The 25,329-nt window shown below is 33.6% G+C and overlaps 1 protein-coding gene and 1 long non-coding RNA gene across 2 annotated transcripts in view; one reads left to right on the top strand and one right to left on the bottom strand.

The window, feature by feature from the left end:
* Positions 1-417: 417 nt before the first annotated feature.
* LOC127880561 (antiviral innate immune response receptor RIG-I-like) overlaps positions 418-25,329 on the bottom strand; it is a 115,829-nt gene continuing 90,917 nt past the window's right edge. Inside the window, exons 25-31 of the mRNA XM_052427877.1 lie at positions 25,162-25,327; positions 24,184-24,270; positions 23,786-23,958; positions 23,253-23,394; positions 22,814-23,056; positions 2,930-3,097; positions 418-2,721 (exon numbers count right to left, since the gene is read on the bottom strand). Coding sequence (XP_052283837.1) covers positions 2,348-2,721; positions 2,930-3,097; positions 22,814-23,056; positions 23,253-23,394; positions 23,786-23,958; positions 24,184-24,270; positions 25,162-25,327 — 1,353 coding nt within the window. The 3' untranslated portion in view covers positions 418-2,347. The remainder of the gene's footprint in view (positions 2,722-2,929; positions 3,098-22,813; positions 23,057-23,252; positions 23,395-23,785; positions 23,959-24,183; positions 24,271-25,161; positions 25,328-25,329) is intronic.
* LOC127880565 (uncharacterized) lies at positions 13,708-15,456 on the top strand. The gene is made up of 2 exons (XR_008049583.1): positions 13,708-13,976; positions 14,676-15,456. It is a non-coding gene; the product is annotated as an uncharacterized LOC127880565 (long non-coding RNA).

The following is a 25,329-nucleotide window of genomic DNA, read 5'->3' as shown; positions in this document are numbered from 1 at the left end:
TCTTTTAATCTGGTCCATCACCACGTCTGTTTGTTCAACGTTTGCTTCCAGTAAATGCCGGGTTGTCCGGAGCTGTGTCTATGCGTCTTTTTTGTTCGCTTTGTTTCATACCTTTCAATATGTATGGTATGGATTTATTAATTCTTTACACTCTGTAGAGAAACAGATTCAGCATCTTTGAACTTTTAAATAATACATGGTCACACTTCTCCTTAAACGTTTGATTTTTATTTCACCGTCTGATGAGTAACAGATGGGAGACTTTCATATTTGCACTCTCAAACGCGGAGTTACTGTAAACTGGAAAAAACAAACAGAGATACAGGTGGACAAGGAGGAAGGTTACATACATTTGTAATTTACAATAATGCTCGTTATGTCGTTCTTTGGACTCACCAACTTCGAGCAAGGATTAAAAAAAAAACGACCATTTATTATAAACACCGTAACGAACTCGCTGGTATGTTTAAGTTATACATGCATCTAAGCAATCACAACACTATATAACAATAAGAACATAGCAAATATCTTATAGTTATTAAATTTCATTCAACAGATTAATCAGCGTCGATTAAAACCAAGCCCTTAAATATCAATAAATATGGTCCAGTGAACGTTAATGTTGGCCGAATATTTCACAGAAACCTACTTTTTTAGCGAGATGCGATTTAATGCTCGAAAAATAAAGTACGTAGTGATTATATACTTTTTGTGAATTTACTTTTGAAACATCACCAGAGTGTTTATAATGTACGAACAAATTACATACTCGTTATTATTATCACGAAATAAATTAAATGTCTTTAATAATAGCAATACACTACTTCGTTTATTTTAACGAGAAACAGTTGTAGGCTGGGATTCACAACATGTTCATGCACATTAATAAACTATTCAAAGAACCTTCACATCGCAAACATTTAACAGTATACACACTAAGAAGTATATAAACGTACATTAAATCTACAGCACCAAATAAATGTTCATATGATAAATGTTATTTATATATAACTGCATAGATAATTTACGAACAAACATGGCTTTTAAACGAATACTACTCTGTTTAAACTATACAAATAATGTTCAATTTTTCAGATGGAAAATGGGGTATATATATGTTGAGACTTGCTTTAGATTTAATAAAACGATAATAAAAATCAAAGCGTGAATGTATTTTATTTCGTATTTTTGCTCGTGGATTAATTCTATATTGTATTTGTTAACTTCGAAAGTTTTTACTACTAAAGTAAGTGTTATGAGCATAAGGTTCCCTTAAATTAATTATATTTGAAAATGCCGAACACACATAATTAAAAAATATGCTACGAAATACTAAAACTCAAACAACTAGTTATACTTCGAATATTGGAAAACATATTCATGCACATTAATATACTTTTAAAAGACTCTTCAAATTTGAAACACATAACAGTATACACACTTCAAAGGTTATAGACGTACATTAACTACACAATACGAAAAAATTTATCACAGTATGTTATTAAGTTAAATAAATGTACACTAGTTGTAATAAACATATTCATAAGATAACTTAAAAAAACTATGTATCTATCTGTATGGACAAATTTACGAACAAACATTGCTTGTTAACTTATACCATTCTGCTTAAACTGCACAAATAATGTTCATTTCCTCTGATTGAAACTATGGTATATGATGCCACTTGCTTTAGATTTAAGAAAACAATAACACAAATCGAAACTTGACTGTATTCTATTTAGTATTTTGCTCGTTTATGAATTCGATATGAAAGTGTTTCCTTCGATAGTTTTTACTAAATTCGAGGTTTTATAAGCCACGTGATACCTTTAATGAATTATATTTTAAAACATCGCACATGCATAATTTAAAAATACGCTACGAACATCGTAACTCAAACAACTTTTTTAACTTCGATCATAGCAAAATGCACATGTGTAAAACATATTTTACATATCCACATTTTCTTTTTTTACATCAAACACAGTTTCATGTTTTGTTTTTATTTTAGAATATTTATAACATTGATGACAATCCATTCGTCCGCCCACAACACAGTTACACACTGGACATTTAATAAAGGAACGGTTTACTCGGGAGATGCATTTCCTTCCGTCTCATTCCTGAAGTATTTCGGTATATCTTCTGGTCCCAACTCTGGTACATCATATGGGACATCTAGCCATTTCTTATGTTGCGAAACGACACCCGTTCTCATGTTCCTAAGCTTGAAGCATTTCAGTTTCAGAATAAACAAGTCGACACCATCGCAATCAGCTACTATGCCCCAGTCCAATGGACACTTTTTACAATACATCTTCCCTTTCTTTTCTATGCCATCGTATTTCTATGGGCTTTTGTGTGGTTTTGTCGTAATCTTTGATGGAAAGTCTTTTGCTATCACAATATGCTGGCCTCCACGTTTTCGCACATCTGACACCAAGCATGCCATGAAGTTGCATCGCTTACACAGAATTTCGAGGTCATCTTCCGATCTTCGACTTTTCTTTGCCTTTTCATACTCCGTTTTGTATCTGAGCTTTTGCATCTCATCGGTTTGAAACATCTTCAATTTATGTTCAACAGCCCGTGCATTAATTTTTTTCAACTCACTTATTGCTTTGTACATCATGTTTGCTTTATACGCGTTGATCATTTCCTGTTCTAATTGTTTTTCATCTCCCATTACGACAATCGTTGCGCCTTTCTTTCTGCTTCGACCTTATAACATTTTCGGATAATAAACATATATAAGATATAAACACGACAAAACAATTTTACAGAGCTCATTAAACCACCACAACATTATGGCATATTTTATCAAAATAATTACGAACGGATTTTATTATTATTTTCAACCTTTACAGTTGTTCAGATTTAAGTTTGTAATGGATATACATCGAGTGCGGTTACTTAAATTGATCCCGACCTTTCATCTGAATCTTTGTGATTTCGTCTCCGGAGTAGTTGTAGTTGATAACGATGTTGCAGTCCGGTACGTCAATACCTTCTGTACCAACAGAAGTACAAACCATCACCTTGTAAAAACCGTCTCTGAATTTCTGAAGGGTCTCGGTCTGGACAGCTTCGGTCATACCTGGAGCGATAAAATATATGCAGGTGATTGATGTATACATCCAAAAGATACACTACTTCTGTTGGTTAGGAAGTGTATTTAAGAACGTAGTAACTTCAATATTAAATGTATACCTTCATCCGCTCCCTTTGTTTGTTGTCCATACAATCGACTAGCCTTAACTCCGATCTTCTGAAGATTTTCATCCAAATATTTAGCTAGCGCTCGGCATGTTGCTCTAGCCTTTACAAAGACAATCGCACGTGAATCGTCGCCTTTTTCCAGTATCATTTTTTGTAGCAGTTCGCTAACTTTCTGCACGTTCGGATTTGCTGCATCCTTGTCGTTTTTTAATTTATTGAGCTTCCTTTGAACATCTGAAACAATGCAAAAACAAGCCTTATTTTGTTATATTTATGTTTTATCGACTTAGCGAGTGAAAATTATATTATTATGCACATACATGTTTATGCCAATGAAAGCAAAGTTAAATCTAGAGTGGCGACAATATATATACAATAAGAAGAGTGTCGAAGTTAGTAAGTGTTGAATGTATTTTACAATTATTTTACCAATAAGATTATCCAACAACTTTTTTTCCGTTTCAGTATGTTTCTTCCTGCCCATCAATTCACGGTGATGCTTCTCAGAGAGATATTTGGCTACATCGGCGATTTGAAGAAGATTGCATACTTCGATTGCAGAGTTGTATACCTGTAAAACATGCTAGTTGTGTTATTTCTAAAACAGAGACATATACGTATATTTAATTACCATGACATTCAGTTCTGCACATCTATAATAATCCTATGAATGCCCATGCTTTGTATAAAGGTCAAACATGCATGTGTGTTTAGGATTGAAACTCCAAATACTATATTCCCATTAGACATGTACTTATTAATCGAAGGCGTAATCTTGTGTTTTAATATTGTATATGCATTTGACTATGTTGTTAAGATTAAATAAAATGTGTCTAGCTTATCCAACCGTTAATCAATTAAACAAATACTTCAGATTAAATGGAAACCTTTACATCCATTGAACATGTGCAACTCGATTACTTATTAGCAGAAAACGCTTAAATGTACATATTGTTACGTACATTCAAATAAACTGCGCACGCACTGATATCACGTGATATCTCATGATCATTTACATTCTGTTGAGCGCTCTTTTCGATGTCCACCGTCCATTTGTTGTATGCTTGGGTATCTCTTTCACCAGGGCGCTTGTCGTACAGCATGTCGATCATTTCAGTTTGGAAATACATCATTTCTGAGAAAGAGCAGGTTTATAATAGTAAGGCTATATTTTTTTCTATGTAGCAAAATATGGCTTATCAAAATTTAGTCGTTTACATGTTCATAATTCTTTGCAGCACGAGTTTTCCCACACTCGATAAGGTGTTCTAAAAAGCTTTATTTTAGTACATATGCATGTGGAATATGTTAGTTTCTCCGTATCGCACATTCGTTAAATGAGCACAAAAAAGGTTTCCTGCCTTCGAGAAGTTTTTCCGCGTCTTCCATTGCTTCCAATATAATGTCCTTGCAAGGGTCAGGATTTTTAACGATCATCTTGATTGTTTCTAAATCATAAAACAATCTCAACCTGAAACTTCACTATAAACACAAACAAAACATAAAAGACACATCAACAGAAAGTATCAATTCATATCCGCATGTAAAACATACCGGTGTTCTTTACGCGACTAGATGTTCATAGTACCCATTAACAAACTTTCACAAAAGAAGGTGTAACCAGTTATTAATTCTTTTTAAAAGTTTTCTCATTTGTGTGCATGTTTTTTTTACTTATTTTCGTTACTGTACATCGAGTCTCTTGGTCGTTGTTTCCTTCCCGCTGTAGCAGGAGAATTTTATGAATTGATTAGGAAGGACATGCTTTTTAAAAATTTAATATGGGCTCTACTTTGAGGTTAGTATAAGTATCTTGATTGCAATAGTGTTTTAATAACAATTATGGATAATATATTAGTTTTTTAAAAGTATTTATCTAATAAGTTGTGCATTTATATAAATTTGTTATGTTTTTCTTCGACTTAGTAAAATGTCATCGCTTCATAGAAAAGCACATTCCTTTATTCAAATCACTATTTATGTATGCTGCATTCAACTTGCAGAGGCTAAAATATTCACGGAGAGACCAGTATATGAGGGTTTAAAGAAACCATTCCATAAAATGTAAGATAATGAAATTGTGATAAATGTATGAATGTATTATGCTGGCATATATGTATGTTCTATAGTTACCATTATATGCTTTTTTTAAACAACTTTGTAAACAAGCCACTAGATGACCATCATATCGTAGCACTTAATAAAATAGACATAATCTTATAAAAGATTGTTTCAAAACCAAGCACTCGTGGAACACTATACTATTTTATACGTATATACACTACCACTATTACAAAGAGATATTATTGCTGATCATATTCGTAATATGCATTTCGGTACATGGCCATTGAATTACCCTCCTCCGGCGTGTTCACCCATTTCTTGAAACTCTCTCTGCATCTCTCCACGGTAGACAGAGGAGGTCTAACATCTAGCGATGAACACACACGTAGAATGTGTTCGACCGCGTCTTCCACCGTCCTAGACTTACCAACGCCTATGGAGGCAGTAAGACCAACAATCTGAAAAAGTTGACATTGTTATGGACTTAAGATATTTGAAAAAAGTATTCTCCTGTAATAGTATCGGGTTCGAAAGTGTAATATTCCCAATTGAGAAAACATGTTTACATTTACACCTGTTGAATGCAGTGTTAATTATTAATATTATGTTTTGAAACATTCAACAAACCTGCGGGAGCTCCTTTTGTCCATTAGCTTTTTCTACCAAATATTTTCTCGCAAGTCTTGCGTAAGGCTCGTCTCCTCTTGTGTGATGGCATTCGTCGAAGACAAGAAGAGAGAATTGGGAAAGGCTACTTATGTTACCACTATCAAGACTGTTGACCAATATTTGTGGCGTGAAACATATAATGTCGTTCGTGGGGATGAAGGCATCTACCATTCTGGTATCTTCGTCATCTCCCGTTATAAGCTTGGTCTATCAAATCAGGAAGAACATAATATGACTACATTATGGCTTAAAAAATGAGGATTGTTATTTTACGTTTTAGTTCAGACTTCAATCTTGGTATAAACAGAAATACAAATAAAGTTTGGTATCATCAGATGGCCCTCAATCCGAATCTCTACCGAATACTACCCACCTAGCTTATGTTGTCTTTAATTAATCTCAAAATTGATACCTAAGTTTTATTTATTTTTGTTACCATGATCTAAACTTGTTTTCTGACAAACAATGTGATAATACGCATATTTCTTGTACGACCCTCTATCCACTTTTTAAATTGCATCGACCAAGCTTATTCGTTTTTGGGGTATTAGTCCTTTCCAATTACAACGGTAAGAAACAGCTAGCTATAACTCGTAAACTTACATTGTAATGTGGAAGATACTTCTTGAACCGGTTTGATTGTTGTTTAATTAAGACACCAGTCCTAGCCATAAACGCAACTTTTTTAGGACCTGTTTACGATATTGTAAAACAAAAAAGCAAGGCTGTAATATATATATATATATATATATATATATATATATATATATATATATATATATATATATATATATATATCAGCTAGCGTCTATACAAACACATTAAAATGCACGTTTTGATTATTTTTACAGAACCATTGGTTATTATAGAAAATTAACCATGGAAAGGAATTTAGGTTGTATGCCATTCAATTGTGTATGCGCATGTTTCATTTAAGTTACGGAATGCGTACATACGTACAAATGCAATCTAATCTATACTTATTGATGAATAACATGTTTATGTATTTGCCTTACTTTTAGAAGCCTGTGAGAGGTGTTTGTCGATGACATACAACGCTACCCATGTCTTTCCTGTCCCAGTTTCAGCACAGATGATCGTATTCTGGCCACGTAGAGCCTTCTCTGCTAATTCCAGCTGATAATCACGAGGCTCGTAGGTCCGCTTATTTCGTTTATTTAATCCTTTGGTCAAGGCTCCAGTAGCCTCTCTTGTATATAAGGTTTCCTTGTTTTCAAATCCTTCTAAGAAATGAAACAAAGATGTTACAGGCGGGGCAATAAAGTAAATGCAATTGCCAGATTCTTTTTTTTTAATTGAAAATTATTATATAACAAGTATTATATATTTCTGTTATTTTAAATGGCGTTTTTTTATTTAAAAGTTAAGAACAGCTTCATCATTTGAATTTATAATGATCATAATTAATGTTAATAAATGGATCTATAGCACGAGAGACATCTTAGCGGATGCGAACACCAAATTTTGAAACGTTACTACAACAACATTGTTTAAAGTCGCTGATATATACTATATAGATTCATATCAAGTCTGCACCTTGATTGTCATCATTTTCCTCGAAGTCGCTTCCGCCATTTTCGGAATCCCATTCATTCGAATCAACAGAATCCTCATCCGAGTCATGCGCTAAAAATGCACAATACTACAAATGCTTGTTTTTGACACAGTATATATTGCATAAAAGCTGAAAATCATAATTAGATTATGATTATTTCAAATCAAACTATTATCGTAATTCTCTTTAAAACTGTTGAATAAGACACACACCAATAATCTACATTAACGTGTACAAATCGTTCAAAAAAACGTACCAACATTATCTACAGATTTGTTCCTTTCCGGTTTAATGTTGAGTACTTTCATATTGTCTTTAAGAGCTTTTGTGTCATCAACGATGCTTGTCATAGCTTTTGTATCCTGACACTTATATGACGACTCATCGTCTTTAAATGCCCCTAACGACCGAGCTGTTTCAGGGAGACAGTTTAAGTCATTGTCGGGTTCAGCATCTACCTGGTCTAAAAGCACATACATTATTAGACAAATATAGTGTGCATATCATTTATAAAGTTAGGCAATATTTTATACTAAATTATACATGACAATACTATTCATGCATATTGTTTCGTGTAAAAACAAATATAATGAAATGTAATGCATTAAACAGGCATTTGCAGAAACCTGTACGAGGATGTGGATGGAAACAAAACCTACTTCCAAGTATATATTTCATTACATATTCGCCTTGTAAAGGTTCGTTAATTAACAAATTCTTACATTCTTCGCATGATTTCTGTCAATACCGGTATACATTCAAATGACAAGACCGGGAATGGTGGAATTAAAACCAAACAACTGATCGGGTATTAAACGTTACTCACCAGTCATAACATGCTCCTTGAGTATGTCTTGGTCTGCCAATTTATTCGACGATGAACCTAAAGCAAACACATAATTTAGTTAAATATGCATTTATCTAAGGGGACAATAATACTAACATGTTTAACTCCACACAAGACCATGCCGTGAAAGCTCAAAGCTTCCTCCATTTTCGGATGCATACTCATTATAGTCATTGAATCTTTATTGTCGTCGCTTTCTGGAAACAAACATACCTCATAAATGTATACACTAAGAAAAAGGTAAATAAGGCAAATTCCATGTATTAAATGCATCGAAACACGTTCATGTATTTCCGAAAGAATGGGATGCAGTTGTTATTCAAGCACCCGAGTGCCACGCAAATGAATAAGTAGAATCCGAGTTTCGTTTATCTGTGTTTAATAGAATCGTTACAGAAGCATTCAAAACTAGTCGTATCAAAGGTATAATTTTGAAATTCACTAAGCTTATTTATATTTAAATGGACAAAAATAAATAAAGAAATACTGCCTCAGTAAATCAAATACTTTTTGTTCATTCGACTTTGATTTTAAAATATAGATAATTATATTGGATTAAACACAATTTTTTGTTTTTTTTGGAAATATGTTGCATAAGATACAATACAGTAAACGCATTAGTGTAAATTTTGTAATCGTAAAAGTAATATATTTCAAGAGCACGTACAAATTTAATGTATTACCTTCGTCAGATCTAAGCCGTTTTGGTTGAGTGGTTTGGTCTTCTGAGTTCATTTCATTAAGGCTGCTACTCCTTTCCCTTTTTATTTGCCCTGCTGATAGTGTATCATCTGCTCCAATCGTTTGTGGTGAATTCCCCGCTGAAACTGGCGTGGCACATACGTCGTTGTAAGGATCGGCATCTACATGATATTATACCAAGGAATAATTATGCCATTTATGTCGTATTTTGCTCGTGAGAAGTCGATGTATTCGACATATGACAGGAAGTCATATGCCATGGACAGATTAAATTTTAAACTTCGACATCTTTCGCAAGACAATGACGTAGTGATTGAAAATGAAAATGATATGAAAACTAATACCGATTTCTAAAATATTATATATGCTGTGAACAGGGATATATGCAAGTTATTTCACGCTCAATGTCTATATCTAATCCACCGAATTTTAACGGATATGTTCCTTCAATAAAAAGTCGTTTCATGCAACAAACTGTATGATATACAATCTTGTATACTCAACTTGTTGTTCCATTTATGTGAACATGTCTTTTTTAAAACGACATGCTCATTCATAGGTTCAAGGTTTTCAAAAGAAGACTATAAATGTTGTTTACCCGCGGGACATCGGTAAAAAAGCATTGGGGATTAAATAAGATACGTTTAATCGATGTCATGAATGATCAGGCTAATCTACCATATATGACATAATTATATGTTTGAAATGATTTTCAAGAAAACTGTAAGTATTTGCTAAAATAATTATTGAATTTGATAAATAACACATGCTTTCAACTGCTTTAGGTCTAGTTTAAAATGTATAACAAATACACAATCTGTTTTAAGTTATGTACTTGTTGAATATAATTATCAACCGATATTTCTAGTGTTAAATGATGTAACCAACGTAATTAGCTTATATGAGCTTTTAAAATGTAAAATAAAAAATGACACGCAATCATATTAACACAATATTCAAATACGAACCGTCATATACACTTCAGTAACTTTATAAGTGGCTTGTTTTCAAACCAGAAACCTGAACATAATAAGATTCTATTGAATGTTTTCAGAAAACACGCTCGTTTTCGCTGAAAGAAAACGTCTACATAATCGTTTACACACATTCATTGGTTGATTCGGTGCATTTTGTATCGGATTAAAAATATAATTTGTTAACCGATCTTTACTTCACTATATAGTACATTGAAATCGTGGACATTCCACTTATTGATGTATAAATTATAAACCCACGGTAGATAATTTGCTGTTGATACGGTTGTGCAGTGGTTCCTAAGGTAGAACAAAATGACGTGTGTGCGTGTGTTTTAATGCTTAAACTTATTGCATGACACAAGACTCATTTTTATAGGAGCGGTATTTAAAAATTAAGACAATGAAAAACTGATTCACAGAATGAATCTGCGTGTGAGCCATACATAGATAAAGTATTTGTTGTTTAAATCGTTTTGATGGATTTAATCGTACCCCTATTGTTCTACAGTCATCGAAAATATTCGCAAACTTTAGACATATTTCAACCCATAAAGCAGACATTCATTTCGATATCGTTTGACAAACGTTATTGTAGGCATGTAGGTAAGGGTTGTGTGATTGTATACACGATTAATTTCCCCCTTTCCATAATACGAATGTATACTTAAAAGATAATTGAAGGTACAATATCTCACTACATTTAAATCTGTCGGGATTTTGGTTGCGAGTGAAAACTATATTTAACACTATGTTTGTACTTACTGTGACATTTTGTAACATTTTCGCCTGATATCGGCACATTTTTTGGTAAGGCATTAATATGTCCATGCAAAGATTCAATGGCCGACATTATCTTTGACGTTTCGTCGTGAAGACTTTTGTTCAATGTCATTTCAGCGTCTTTTATAGTTAATTTTATTTCACTATTTGCAGACTCGGTGTGTTTCTTTATTGTTGTTAAAACCTCTTTTGTAGAATCGTTAATACAATCCTTTATTTCCATGTCCGTGCCTTCGGCATTTCTTATAATATCTATTTTAGATTTGTCAATATCCGCTGCAAGATTGATTTCAGTCAACTTCATATCACTCTTTACAGACTCAATATGTCTCTGCATTGTTGACAATACCTCAGTTGTAGAATCTTGATTGTGGTTTGCTAAATCCATTGCGGTGTCTTCGACTGTAAGCTTTAATACATTTTAGATTGTTCAATTGTGGTCGGCGAGTTGAAGTTGCAAGTTTTCATATCCCTAAATCAACCTGAAAATTTAAAACTCATTATTATTGTGATAAACTACAACGTAGGCAAATATAACGTATTATTACTACGACAACCACTACTTCTATTCCTACTTGATTTTGCTTCGCTTGCTTTATTTTATAACAACTCAGTTACTGGTACACGCATGATAAATACATATTATAGAGATGCTTTCTACAATAAATACATGCATATAGTTGCGCATTTTTATAGCTAAAATAAACAAAAAAAGCATTAATGTAAATACATGAACATCAATTGAAACATTAAACGTAGACTACAGTTTTCTTGCATTTACATATGTGTTTTGGCACTAGCAGGTATCTTTTAGATTTATAAACAAAACAAAACAAAACAAATAGTGTAAAGGGATTTAAGGAGTACATTCGTTTAATTCGATTTCTCTAAATAAGCCGGTGTTATATTTGATTAATTACACGTTATCGTGTAAATATGCACATGTAATAAACCCAAAATTTATTGACAACGCCACTTTACGAACTTTATCGTATAAGTAAGCATACCGTTTAAAAAACAACAAAATATATTTCAAATTAAATATGTTATTCTGTCATTAAGTCCGTGTTATACGATTTCTTGATTATAAATTTGAAACAATTTTTGAACCGATGACGCGCTAATTTTCGAAACAATCGTCATTTTTTAAACATTCTAAACATATTTCATGCATCAACTTGTTTGCAAATCTTTACGCTAGATAACGTTTAACAAAACAGTATTTAGTTTAACCGTTGCAATGTTACCATGTAGATCTTGTCGAAATCATGTTCTTTTACTCTAATAACAGAATGATATCATAAACCGATATGCCAGGACAAAGATGTTCGTTACTCTTTGGTCCTCACATTATGAAGAGAAGACAAAAAAAGAAGACGTTCCTTAAAGTATTATTAAAACCATTTCGGCTTGTTTTTTTCATCTGTATTTTGACTTTTATTTTCTATTTCATTAACAATGGAAAACTTCACAAAAATGTGGCCCAGTTTGAGCCCTGTAGACGGATTATCGGTTGAATATAACACACAATTAAATTACAGTCTCAGCTCTTAACGTAAAGTAAAACATCATAATATCCAAACATATGATAGATGCTTAACGGAACCGTCAACCGCCATTGACGAAAAAATAAAAAGTTCTAAAATACCGTATTTTTCACAATTATTAGTTTATATTGATTAAAATATCACGACTGGTATATTACATTACTTGAAAAAAGTTCAAATTTTCAGTATATTTGGCAATAAAAATTCGCGATGTGAAATCGAAAGTACATCGCGAAAATAGGTGACATAACGATATACACACTATAAATAATGCAAGTATATTGATCATTATATATAAAAAATAAATACAATTCACTACGCATGCACAATTTGCATTCCTGTGTTTACCACGTGACGATGATGATCAATCTACTTGCGTTATTTGTAGTTAACTGGTAGTTACCTGGTACCTGTACCCAGTAAAATGTATTACCGAATATACTGAATATATGAAATCTTAACAACTTTTTTCAAGTAATGTAATATACCAGTCGTCATATTTTAATCAATATAAACGAATAATTGTAAAAATACGGTAGTTGAGAACTTTTCTTTTTCTTCAATTGACGGTCTCTTTAAGTGTATAAGCCTGTATATTAAAACGGACGTGTACAGAAATAGCGGTACAGTTAAGTTTTACGCATTTTCTCTATAGTTATGATATGCAAATAATGAAACATACCTGTGTACAATCTACTCCGTAACGAATATATTACGATAGAGACCCGGTTGTCTACCAATATTTAATGAAGTGCGCACGATCGAATGTCGAGTTATATTGACGTCATGTAATATGATAACGGACGGGATTTGTATACTTAAACTTTGCCTTTATATGATACGAACGAGTGGGACGGGTAAAACTAGCGCTGTACGTTAACAAATCAATAGAAGTAAATCTTTGGTATGCGGTAGTTATTTTTACTTCACTGAAGCGACAAGGGTGAAACAGTATTTAGCAGACGATTTTACCATATGATTTTCTTTCCATCTTCTGTCTATTTAATAATGTGGTGAATAGGAGGATTTGACATTTTATGTAATCATTATCACTTATCATTTTTCTTTAAAGTTCCAATATTTTTGTAAAGTGAGAACGATAATATAAATACTTGCCAGGATACAAAGTACTTCAACATTTATTTTACAAATCAACGCTGTCTGATGAATCGATATCATTTTGTAGTTTTAAAGCTGCTAAGTAAGTCCTGCTATAGAAAATTCAAATTGCAATCGAGAAAAATGTTTAAAAAATTGATTTGTGGGTGAATCATGTTTGTTAATTATTTTGCGTCGAACTATTGCATTTTTGTGGTAGTTAGTTTAGGTTTTCATGATGATCCCAAAACCCTTGTACCGTTACACAGCTCAAACATACACAGACGTGAAAATGTTAACGAATTGCACGTAAAGCTGTAAATACTATTGAGGCCAATCGTGTGCTTTTGTAACACACATATTAGCCAATATTATCAAGATGTGTTTACCTATCATGCGGATATATCAAACCGATTGACAAGATTGCGTGGGAAAATTAGTTTAAAAATAAACTGGAAGGTGCACATAACGACGATAAAGAAATGAAAAACATTACGGTAAGGAAATCTTTAAACTTGATAGCGTTATGCGTTTTTTTACACCAACTTCTAATTGCCATACATTTGAATTGACACTTATATGGACACTGTTTATATTTTTAGTACATACAATATAGATGATACTTAAATCACTTCATGTACGTGCACTTATAGTCAACATTCCGATAACTAGAGTAACCGTGTAAACTATTAACGTGCAGTATGCGTCATGCATAAATTCCTATCCTACGGAAGCAAATGCAACTCAAACAATATCTAGAGCAAACAATGCGCTGAATACATGCACAACATCACTACATTACTCGTTATCTTTTATGATTACATTGATTCAATCTAAGTTGTGTCGGTATAATTTATGATCGTATATTTAGTGAGGTAATAATCACAAAGACTCTATGGATCCGCACCACAGGGTCGATGTCATATGCTTTATTTACATTTGATTCGAGTTATCGCAGCTGCATTACCATATGCACACAAAACAAAGAGGCAATACGTTTTGAATAATAACAAAGCAGTCGTATTTTAAATCGTGTTTAAATATCTTAGAGAATATTGATTGTAATGAATTTATTGTTTACACAATTCCAAAATAAGAAACAAAACATTCCTTTTATCAGTTGCATGACGTATGCTCCATCACAGTGCGTCGTAATTTTGCGGTATTAAATATCTACGTCATTTTTTTTGTTTCAGTCGAGCTTTGTCCATTTGAACACCGACACATTAATGGCGTAATTGATGAGGGACAGATTGGACATTATCAAATAATAATAATAGTTAGATGAAAAAAAGCCGAAGATGATAAAAGCAAGAGACCGATGCACATAAACGGACAGACAAACTGTTGGTTTAAAAACAGTTCAACCTGCTGAGCAATCGTCATTCCCTCCGCCATCCCGCATGTGTTTTTGCATACTTATATCAAGTATTGATGTATAGAGAATAACAGGTTACTGTCCTATCGTTCTGTAATATAGCAGGCGAGGCTTAGAATAATATAATGGCGAGGCTTGCCTAGCCATTATTTTATTCGTGCCGAGCCTGATATATTACAAAACGATGGGACAGTAACCCGTTTTTCTGTTTATCATACCACATTTTCATAAAAACCTGCAAAACAATCTTGTTTGTATATTTAAATGTACGGATCCCCGCTGATATTGCTAATCCGACTTTTACACGTTGACATGCATGTAGCAACGGCGTTCGAAAAGACGACACGAATAAACGCTTATTTTAAACATCGTATAGAGAAAAAAAGTTGTTTGACCTACGAATGGGAAGAGTACACCCGCCTTAATTATAAACGTATTGAATTGGAGATCTGGAATGGACTGCAGCGACAAATTCAATCGAAGAACACACTTCACCGAATAGTTTGGAGACGGCATTTTGGAGATGTGTATTGAAATTGACATTTTGATGATGATGTCAATATTGACATAAGCGTGTTAAATCGTTTGATTAAATAGTTGAGGATTAGCATACAGTTATCATTTGTCTTGACTTTCTGTGCAACACTTGCGAGTGCAATGACTACATCGATATTGAAGATGTATTGCCCGATTGATGACGTCATTTAACTTCTGTAGTGCGGGTTGATGTGATTTTTAAAAAATAAACGTTGTTGTGCTTTATGACTTTAAAATAGAATACAATATGAACGTTCTTGGTATCAAATTGTTTGTTTTGTTTAACCTGATTTATGTTGATAGAAATTGTTGACTTTATTGCAAAAATTCCACGTAACTTCAACATTGACTGATATAAGAACTTCCTGTTGACCATGATATACAAAATATATCAGGCAACAATAAATCAGGCAGATATCAATGCGGTGGTATGATAAATTGTTAGATCGTTTTTTTATCAATAAAATATATACAATGAGCATACAATATATATATAAGTCGAGAAGCATTGATGCCTAAACAAAGACCTGTTAGCGGGCAATCATGAACATTAGCAGAGTATTTCATATATGTTTCGACAATAAATGTTTTAAACGTAAAGAAATTTTATTTGCGATTTACCATATGTATTTAATTGGAAATCATGTATTATAGTTCGCACTGTGATTAAATGTAAACGCCACATTATAACGCAATATAAATGCACACACCCCTATATTCGTAATTTTTTTAAGTGCTCTATAAGCTGAATTAATTTAAGCAATACACAATGTCATGTTGTTTGCAATTAAAAACTTGACCCAAAACAAAATCGACTATTTTTGCACCGTCTTATTTCTGCCGTTTTCTAGTTGAATGTAACATTTCAATGCAATGTTTTACTACAGTCGCCCACATTATTATTGTTCGTCAGTTAAAACGATGGTGGCTTTGAGAATATGAGACTGGAAATAGTTAAGTTGTCCAAACCATATGGGAGATTTTAACAAGAGTAAAATTTTGGTAGGCCTTCATTTAAGAGTAACGTTCGTGAATGTTGGCAACTAAAATTTCGTTAGGGGCATACTTTAAACAATGATATTTGTCATCGTATATATTTAAAAAAAATATTTGCCTCATAGAGCGATTTGGTTTCTTCATCTTAATTTTTAAATACATACATGTTTTCAAGCATTTTCGAGACTATGCTTGAAAGTTTGAACGCAAGAAAGACGCTAAATACATGAAGTGTGTGGATGTGACGCGGACAAAAATACTTAGATTGACTTTATCAGCCTGAAAAAAGGAAACTGTCGTACAAAAAGAATTTCGAAAGATAAATAAACTAGTGTAATACGCAATAACACAATTTGTTCCACAAAATCGATATTTTTTTTCGTTTACTTATTTGGAATTACAACATATAAAACAAGAGGGCCATGATGGCCATGTATCGCTACACTGTTTTTTATGCGAAAAAAGCGGGCAATGTGCATGGGTTGAAATTTACTTAAGCATGTGACTTTCTCTTTCTATCCCTCGTCCCACTGGGCGCTTAAATTTGGAAGGGTGAGCATTTTTATATATAAATTTGGTCCCAGGGGCATAATTTGAACAAACTTGGTAGAGAACTATAAGATGTCACTACTTACCAAATTTGGTAGCCCTAGGCCCATTGGTTATGGACAGGAAGATTTTTAAAGTTTGCACAAAAGAGGCTTTATATAAGCATATGTTCAGTTTTGTGACCCCTGAGGCAGAGTATAATTTGAGCCCAGGGGAATAATTTGAACAAATTTGGTAGAGGACTATAATATGTCACTACATACCATATTTAGTAGCCCTAGGCTCTATAATTATGAACAAGAAGATTTTTAAAGTTTGCACAAAATAGGCCTTATTTAAGCATATGTTCATCTTTGTGATCCCCGGGACAGGGTCAAATTTGACCCCAGGGGCATAATTTGAAAAAAACTTGGTAGAGAACTTTAAGATTTTAATACATACCAACTTTGGTAGAAATATGCCCAATGGTTATGGACAGAAGATTTTTAAAGTTTGCACAAAATAGGCCCAATATAAGCATATGTTCATTTTTGTGACCCCTGGGGAACGGTCAAATTTGATTCCAGGGGCTTAATTTGAACAAACTTGGTAGAGGACTATTAGATGTCACTACATACCAAATTTAGTAGCCCTATGCCATATGGTTATGGACAAGTAGATTTTTAAAGTTTGCACAAAATAGGCCTCATTTAAGCGTATGTTCATTTTTGTGACCCCCAGGGCAAAGGTCAAATTTTACCACAGGGGCATAGTTTGAACAAACTAAGTACTGAACTATTTGATGTCCCTAAGTACCAAATTTGGTAGCCCTAGTTCCTACGGTTATGGACAAGACGCTTTTTAAAGTTTGCACAAAAGAGGCTTTATATTAGCATATGTTCATTTTTGTGAACCCTGGGGCAGGGTCAAATTTGACCCCAGGGGCATAATTTGAACAAATTTGGTAGAGGACTATTAGATGTCACTACATACCAAAATTGGTAGCCCTATGCCATACAGTTATGGACAAGTAGATGTTTAAAGTTTGCACAAAGTAGGCCTTATATAAGCATATGTTCATTTTTGTGACCCCCGGGGCAAGGTCAAATTTGACCCCAGGGGCATAATTTGAACAAACTAAGTAGAGAACTATTAGATGTTACTACATACCGAATTTGGTAGCCCTAAGCCCTACGGTTATGGAAAAAAGATTTTCAAAGTTTGCACAAAATAGGCTTTATATACGCATATGTTCATTTTTGTGACCCCCGTGGCAGGGTCAAATTTGACCCCAGGGGTTAAATTTGAACAAATTTGTTTGAGAACTATTAGATGTCACTACATACCAAATTTGGTAGCCCTATGCCATACGGTTATGGACAAGTAGATTTTTAAAGTTTGCACAAAATAGTCCTTATTAAACGTATGTGCATTTTTGTGACCCCCGGGGCAGTTTCAAATTTGACCCCAGGAGCATAATTTGAACAAACTAAGAAGAGAACTATTACATGTCACTACATACCAAATTTGGTAGCCCAATGCCATACAGTTATGGACAGAAAGATTGTTAAAGTTTTCACAAAATAGGCCTTATATAAGCATATTTTCAATTTTGTGACTCCCGGGGCAGAATCAGATGTGACCCCAGGGGCATAATTTAAAGAAATTTAGTAGAGGACTATTAGATGTCTCTACATACCAATTTTGATAGCCCTAGGCCCAATGGTTATGGACGAAAGATTTTGAAAGTTTTCACAATATAGGCCTTATATAAGCATATGTATCAATTTTGTGACCCCCGGGGCAGGGTCAAATTTGACCCCAGAGGCATAATTTGAATTTGGTAGAGGACTATTAGATGTCTCTACATACCAAATTTGATAGCCCTAGGCCCAATGGTTGTTGACGAGAAGATTTTGAACGTTTTCACAAAATATACCTTATATAAGCAAATTTTCATTTTTGTGACCCCCGTGGCAGGGTCCAATTTGACCCCAGGGGCATAATTGAACAAATTTGAAAGAGGTTCACCCCAGGAACATTCCTGAGAAATTTCATCAGAATTGGACCAGTAGTTTAGGAGAAGAAGATGTTTAAAGGAAAAGTTAACGCACGCACCCACGCACGCACGGACGCACGCACGACGGACACAGGACCATGACATAATCCCCGCTGGCCTTTGGCCAGTGGAGCTAAAATGGTCGAGCTCGTAATAAAGTAATCGGTAGGGAGTTAAGGTGTCGGCCAAGCGAACGAAAGGAGTTGAGTGTGGTCGCTTGGCAAAAAGTAGTGACAAGATCTTCCGGCCAATTTCAACAGAAGCAGTGATGTATCTAACAGTCAAACATTTTGCATAAAGAAATAATTACAATTGTTTTTGAGAATCCCTTGACGCTTTAAAATTTAATACATGGTTGATTTGTTGACACAATTTGTTTGTAAATTATATGTCAATGCATGTGTTATGCTTGAAACGTGTGCCGTACTTTAAACTTGAGAAACTGTGTCACTTCCGTTATTTGGATCTACCCGACAAATATCTGTAACAGGTTTTGATGTACCAGCAGTTTTATGTTTGTGTTTGATACATTTGAACAATCATACACCGTAAATAAAGCTGAAATATTATCCCTTAGAGAGATTAGCAAATAAACGATCTTTAAAAATACCAGTGAAAACAGATTTGAAGTCGTCGTAAGTTTTAAGATTTGTTTAATGTCTTTTAATCTAGTCCATCAACACGGCTGTTTGTTCAACGTTTGCTTCCAGTAAATGCCGGGTTGTCCGGAGCTCTGTCTATGCGTCTTTTTTGTTCGCTTTGTTTTATACTTTTCAATATGTATGGTATGGATTTATTCATTCTTTACACCTGTAAAGAAACAGATTCAGAATCTTTGAGCTTTTAAATAATACATGGCCACACTTCTCCTTAAACGTTTGATTTTTATTTCATCGTCTGATGAGTAACAGATGGGAGACTTTCATAATTGCACTCTCAAACGCGGAGTTAATGTAAACTGGAAAGCACAAACAGAGATACAGGTGGACAAGGAGGAAGGTTACTTAATTTACAATAATGCTCGTTATGTCGTTTTTTGGACACACAAACTTCGAGCAAGGATTTATAAAAAACGACCATTTATTATAAACACCGTAACGAACTCGCTGGTATGTTTAAGTTATACGTGCATCTAAGCAATCACAACACTATATAACAATAAGAACATAGCAAATATTTTTTAGTTATTAACATTCATTCAACAGATTAATCAGCTTCGATTAAAACCAAGCCCTTAAATATCAATGAATATGGTCCAGTGAACGTTAATGTTGGCCTAATATTTCACAGGCTTTAGCGAGATGCGATTTAATGCTCGAAAGATAAAGTACGTAGTGATTATATACTTTTTGTGAATTTACCTTTGAAACATCATCAGAGTGTATATAATGTACGAACAAATTACATACTCGTTATTATTATCACGAAATAAATTAAGTGTCTTTAATAATAGCAATACACTAGTTCGTTTACTTTAACGAGAAACAGTTGTGGGCTGGGATTCGCAACATGTTCATGCACATTTATAAACTATTCAAAGAACCTTCACATCGCAAACATTTAACAGTATACACACTAAGAAGTATATAAACGTACATTAAATCTACAACACCAAATATATGTTCATATGATAAATGTTATTTATATATAACTGCATAGATAATTTACGAACAAACTAGGCTTTTAAACGGATACTACTCTGTTTAAACTGCACAAATAATGTTCCATTCTTCAGATGGAAAATGGGGTATATATATATGTTGACACTTGCTTTAGATTTAATAAAACGATAATAAAAATCAAAACGTGAATGTATTTTATTTCGTATTTGTTGATTAATTCTATATTGTTTTTGTTAACTTCGAAAGTTTTTACTACTAAAATACTAAAGTAAGTATTATGAGCGTTAGGTTCCCTTAAATTAATTATATTTGAAAATGTCGAACATACATAATTAAAATATACGCTACGAAATACTGTAACTCAAACAACTAGTTATACTTCGAATATAGCAAAACATATTCATGCACATTAATATACTTTTAAAAGATTCTTCAAATTTGAAACACATAACAGAATACACACTTCAAATGTTATAGACGTACATTAACTACACAATACGAAATAATTTATCACAGTATGCTATTAAGTTAAATAAATGTACACTAGTTGTAATAAACTTATTCATAAGATAACTTAAAAAACTATGTATCTATCTGTATGGACAAATTTACGAACAAACATTGCTTGTTAACTTATACCATGCTGCTTAAACTGCACAAATAATGTTCATTTCCTCTGATTGAAACTATGGTATATGATGCCACTTGCTTTAGATTTAAGAAAACAATAATACAAATCGAAACTTGACTGTATTTTATTTAGTATTTTGCTCGTTTATAAATTCGATATGAAAGTGTTTCCTTCGATAGTTTTTACTAAACTCGAGGTTTTATAAGCTACGTGATCCCTTTAATGAATTATATTTTAAAACAACGCACATACATAATTTTAAAATACGCTACGAACATCGTAACTCAAACAACTTTTTAAACTTCGATCATAGGAAAATGCACATGTGTAAAACATAGTTTACATATCCACATTTTCTTTTTTTTACATCAAACACAGTTTCATGTTTTATTTTAATTGATGACAATTCATTCGTCCGTCCACAACACAGTTACACACTGGACATTTAATAAAGGAACGGTTTACTCGGGAGATGCATTTTCTTCCGTCTCATTCCTGAAGAATTTCGGGATATCTTCCAGTCCCAACTCTGGTACATCATATGGGACATCTAGCCATTTCTTATGTTGCGAAACGACACCCGTTCTCATGTTCCTAAGCTTGAAGCATTGCAGTTTCAGAATAAACAAGTCGACACCATCGCGATCAGCTACTATGCCCCAGTCCAATGGACACTTTTTACAATACATCTTCCCTTTCTTTTCTATGCCATCGTATTTCTTTGGGCTTTTGTGTGGTTTTGTCGTAATCTTTGATGGAAAGTCTTTTGCTATCACAAAATGCTGGCTTCCAAGTTTTCGCACATCTGACACCAAGCATGCCATGGAGTTGCATCGCCTACACAGAATTTCGAGGTCATCTTCCGATCTTCGACTTTTCTTTGCCTTTTCATACTCCGTTTTGTATCTGAGCTTTTGCATCTCATCGGTTTGAAACATCTTCAATTTATGTTCAACAGCCCGTGCATTAATTATTTTCAACTCACTTATTGCTTTGTACATCATGTTTGCTTTATACGCGTTGATCATTTCCTGTTCCTAATTGTTTTTCATCTCCCATTACGACAATCGTTGCGCCTTTCTTTCTGCTTCGACCTGACAACATTTTCGGATAATGAACATATATAAGATATAAACACGACAAAACAATTTTACAGAGCTTATTAAACCACCACAACATTATGGCATATTTTATCAAAATAATTACGAACGGATTTTATTATTATTTTCAACCTTTACAGTTGTTCAGATTTAAGTTTGTAATGGATATACATCGAGTGCGGTTACTTAAATTGATCCCGACCTTTCATCTGAATCTTTGTGATTTCGTCTCCGGAGTAGTTGTAGTTGATAACGATGTTGCAGTCCGGTACGTCAATACCTTCTGTACCAACAGACGTACAAACCATCACCTTGTAAAAACCGTCTCTGAATTTCTGAAGGGTCTCGGTCTGGACAGCTTCGGTCATACCTGGAGCGATAAAATATATGCAGGTGATTAATGTATACATCCAAAAGATACACTACTTCTGTTGGTTAGCAAGTTTGTTTAAGAACGTAGTAACTTCAATGTTAAATGTATACCTTCATCCGCTCCCTTTGTTTGTTGTCCATACAATCGACTAGCCTTAACTCCGATCTTCTGAAGATCTTCATCCAAATATTTAGCTAGCGCTCGGCATGTTGCTCTAGCCTTTACAAAGACAATCGCACGTGAATCGTCGCCTTTTTCCAGTATCATTTTTTGTAGCTGTTCGCTAACTATCTGCACGTTCGGATTTGCTGCATCCTTGTCGTTTTTTAATTTATTGAGCTTCCTTTGAACATCTGAAACAATGCAAAAACAAGCCTTATTTTGTTATATGTATGTTTTTATCGACTGAGCGAGTGAATATGATATTATTATGCACATACATGTTTATGCCAATGAAAGCAAAGATAAATCTAGAGTGGCGACAGTATATATACAATAAGAAGAGTGTCTAAGTTAGTAAGTGTTGAATGTATTTTACAATTATTTTACCAATAAGATTGTCAAACAGCTTCTTTTCCGTTTCAGTATGTTTCTTCCTGCCTTCCAATTCACGGTGATGCTTCTCAGAGAGATACTTGGCTACTTCGGCGATTTGAAGAAGATTACACACTTCGATTGCAGAGTTGTATACCTGTAAAACATGCTAGTTGTGTTATTTCTAAAACAAAGACATATACGTCTATTTAATTACCATGACATTCAGTTCTGCACATCTCTAATAGTCCTATAAATGCCCATGCTTTGTATAAAGGTTAAACATGCGTATGTGTTTAGGATTGAAACTCCAAATACTATATTCCCATTAGACATATACTTATTAATCGAAGGCGTAATCTTGTGTTTTAATATTGTATATGCATTTGACTATGTTGTTAAGATTAAATAAAATCTGTCTAGCTTATCCAACAGTTAATCAATTAAACAAATACTTCAGATTAAATGGAAACCTTTACATCCATGGAACATGTGCAATTCGATTACTTAATAGCAGAGAACGCTTAAATTTACATATTGTTACGTACATTCAAATAAACTGCGCACGCACTGATATCACGTGATATCTCATGATCATTTACATTCAGTTGAGCGCTCTTTTCGATGTCCACCGTCCATTTGTTGTATGCTTGGGTATCTCTTTCACCAGGGCGCTTGTCGTACAGCATGTCGATCATTTCAGGTTGGAAATACATCATTTCTGAGAAAGAGCAGGTTTATAATAGTAAGGCTATATTTTTTCTATGTAGAAAAATATGGCTTATCAAAATTTAGTCGTTTACATGTTCATAATTCTTTGCATCACGAGTTTTCCCAAACTCGATAAGGTGTTCTTAAAAGCTTTATTTTAGTACATAAACATGTGAAATATGTTAATTTATCCGTATCGCACATTTGTTAAATGAGCACAAAAAAGGTTTCCTGCCTTCGAGAAGTTTTTCCGCATCTTCCATTGCTTCCAATAAAATGTCCTTGCAAGGGTCAGGATTTTTAACCATCATCTTGATTGTTTCTAAATCATAAAACAATCTCAACCTGAAACTTCACTATAAACACAAATAAAAGACACATCAACAAAAACAACCAATATGTAAAACATACCGGTGTTCTTTACACCACTAGATGTTCATATTACCCATTAACAAACTTGCACAAAAGAAGTTGTAACCAGTTATTAATTCTTTTTAAAAGTTTTCTCATTTGTGTGCATAGTTGTTTTAACTTATTTTCGTTACTGTACATCGAGTCTCTTGGTCGTTGTTTCCTTCCCGTTGTAGCAGGAGAATTTTATGAGTTGATGAGGAAGGACATGTTTTTCAATAATTTAATATGGGCTCTACTTTGAGGTTAGTATAAGTATCTTGTTTGCAATAGTGTTTTTATAACAATTATGGATAACATATTAGTTTTTTAAAAGTATTTATCTAAAAAGTTGTGCATTTATATAAATTTGTTATGTTTTTCTTCGACTTAGTAAAATGTCATCGCTTCATAGAAAAGCACATTTCTTTATTAAAATCGCTATTTATGTATGCTGCATTCAACTTGCAGAGGCTAACATATTCACGGAGAGACCAGTATATGAGGGTTTAAAGAAACCATTCCATAAACTGTAAGATAATGAAATTGTGATAAATGTATGAATGTATTATGCAGGCATATATGTATGTTCTATAGTTACCATTATATGCTTTACTATACAACTTTGTAAACAAGCCACTAGATGACCATCATATCGTAGCACTTAATAAAATAGACACAATCTTATAAAAGATTGTTTTAAAACCAAGCACTCGTGGAACACTATACTAATTTAAACGTATATACACTACCACTATTACAAAGAGACATTCTTGATGATCATATTCGTAATATGCATTTCGGTGCATGGACATTGACTTACCCTCCTCCGGCGTGTTCACCCATTTCTTGAAACTCTCTCTGCATCTCTCCACGGTAGACAGAGGAGGCCTGACATCTAGCGATGCACACACACGTAGAATGTAGTCGACCGCTTCTTCCACAGTCCTGGACTTACCAACGCCTATGGAGGCAGTAAGACCAACAATCT

This window comes from Dreissena polymorpha, chromosome 5 (genome assembly GCF_020536995.1).
Source record: "Dreissena polymorpha isolate Duluth1 chromosome 5, UMN_Dpol_1.0, whole genome shotgun sequence".
Classification (NCBI taxonomy): Eukaryota; Metazoa; Mollusca; class Bivalvia; order Myida; family Dreissenidae; genus Dreissena; species Dreissena polymorpha.
This window is presented reverse-complemented; position numbering and strand designations above follow the sequence as displayed.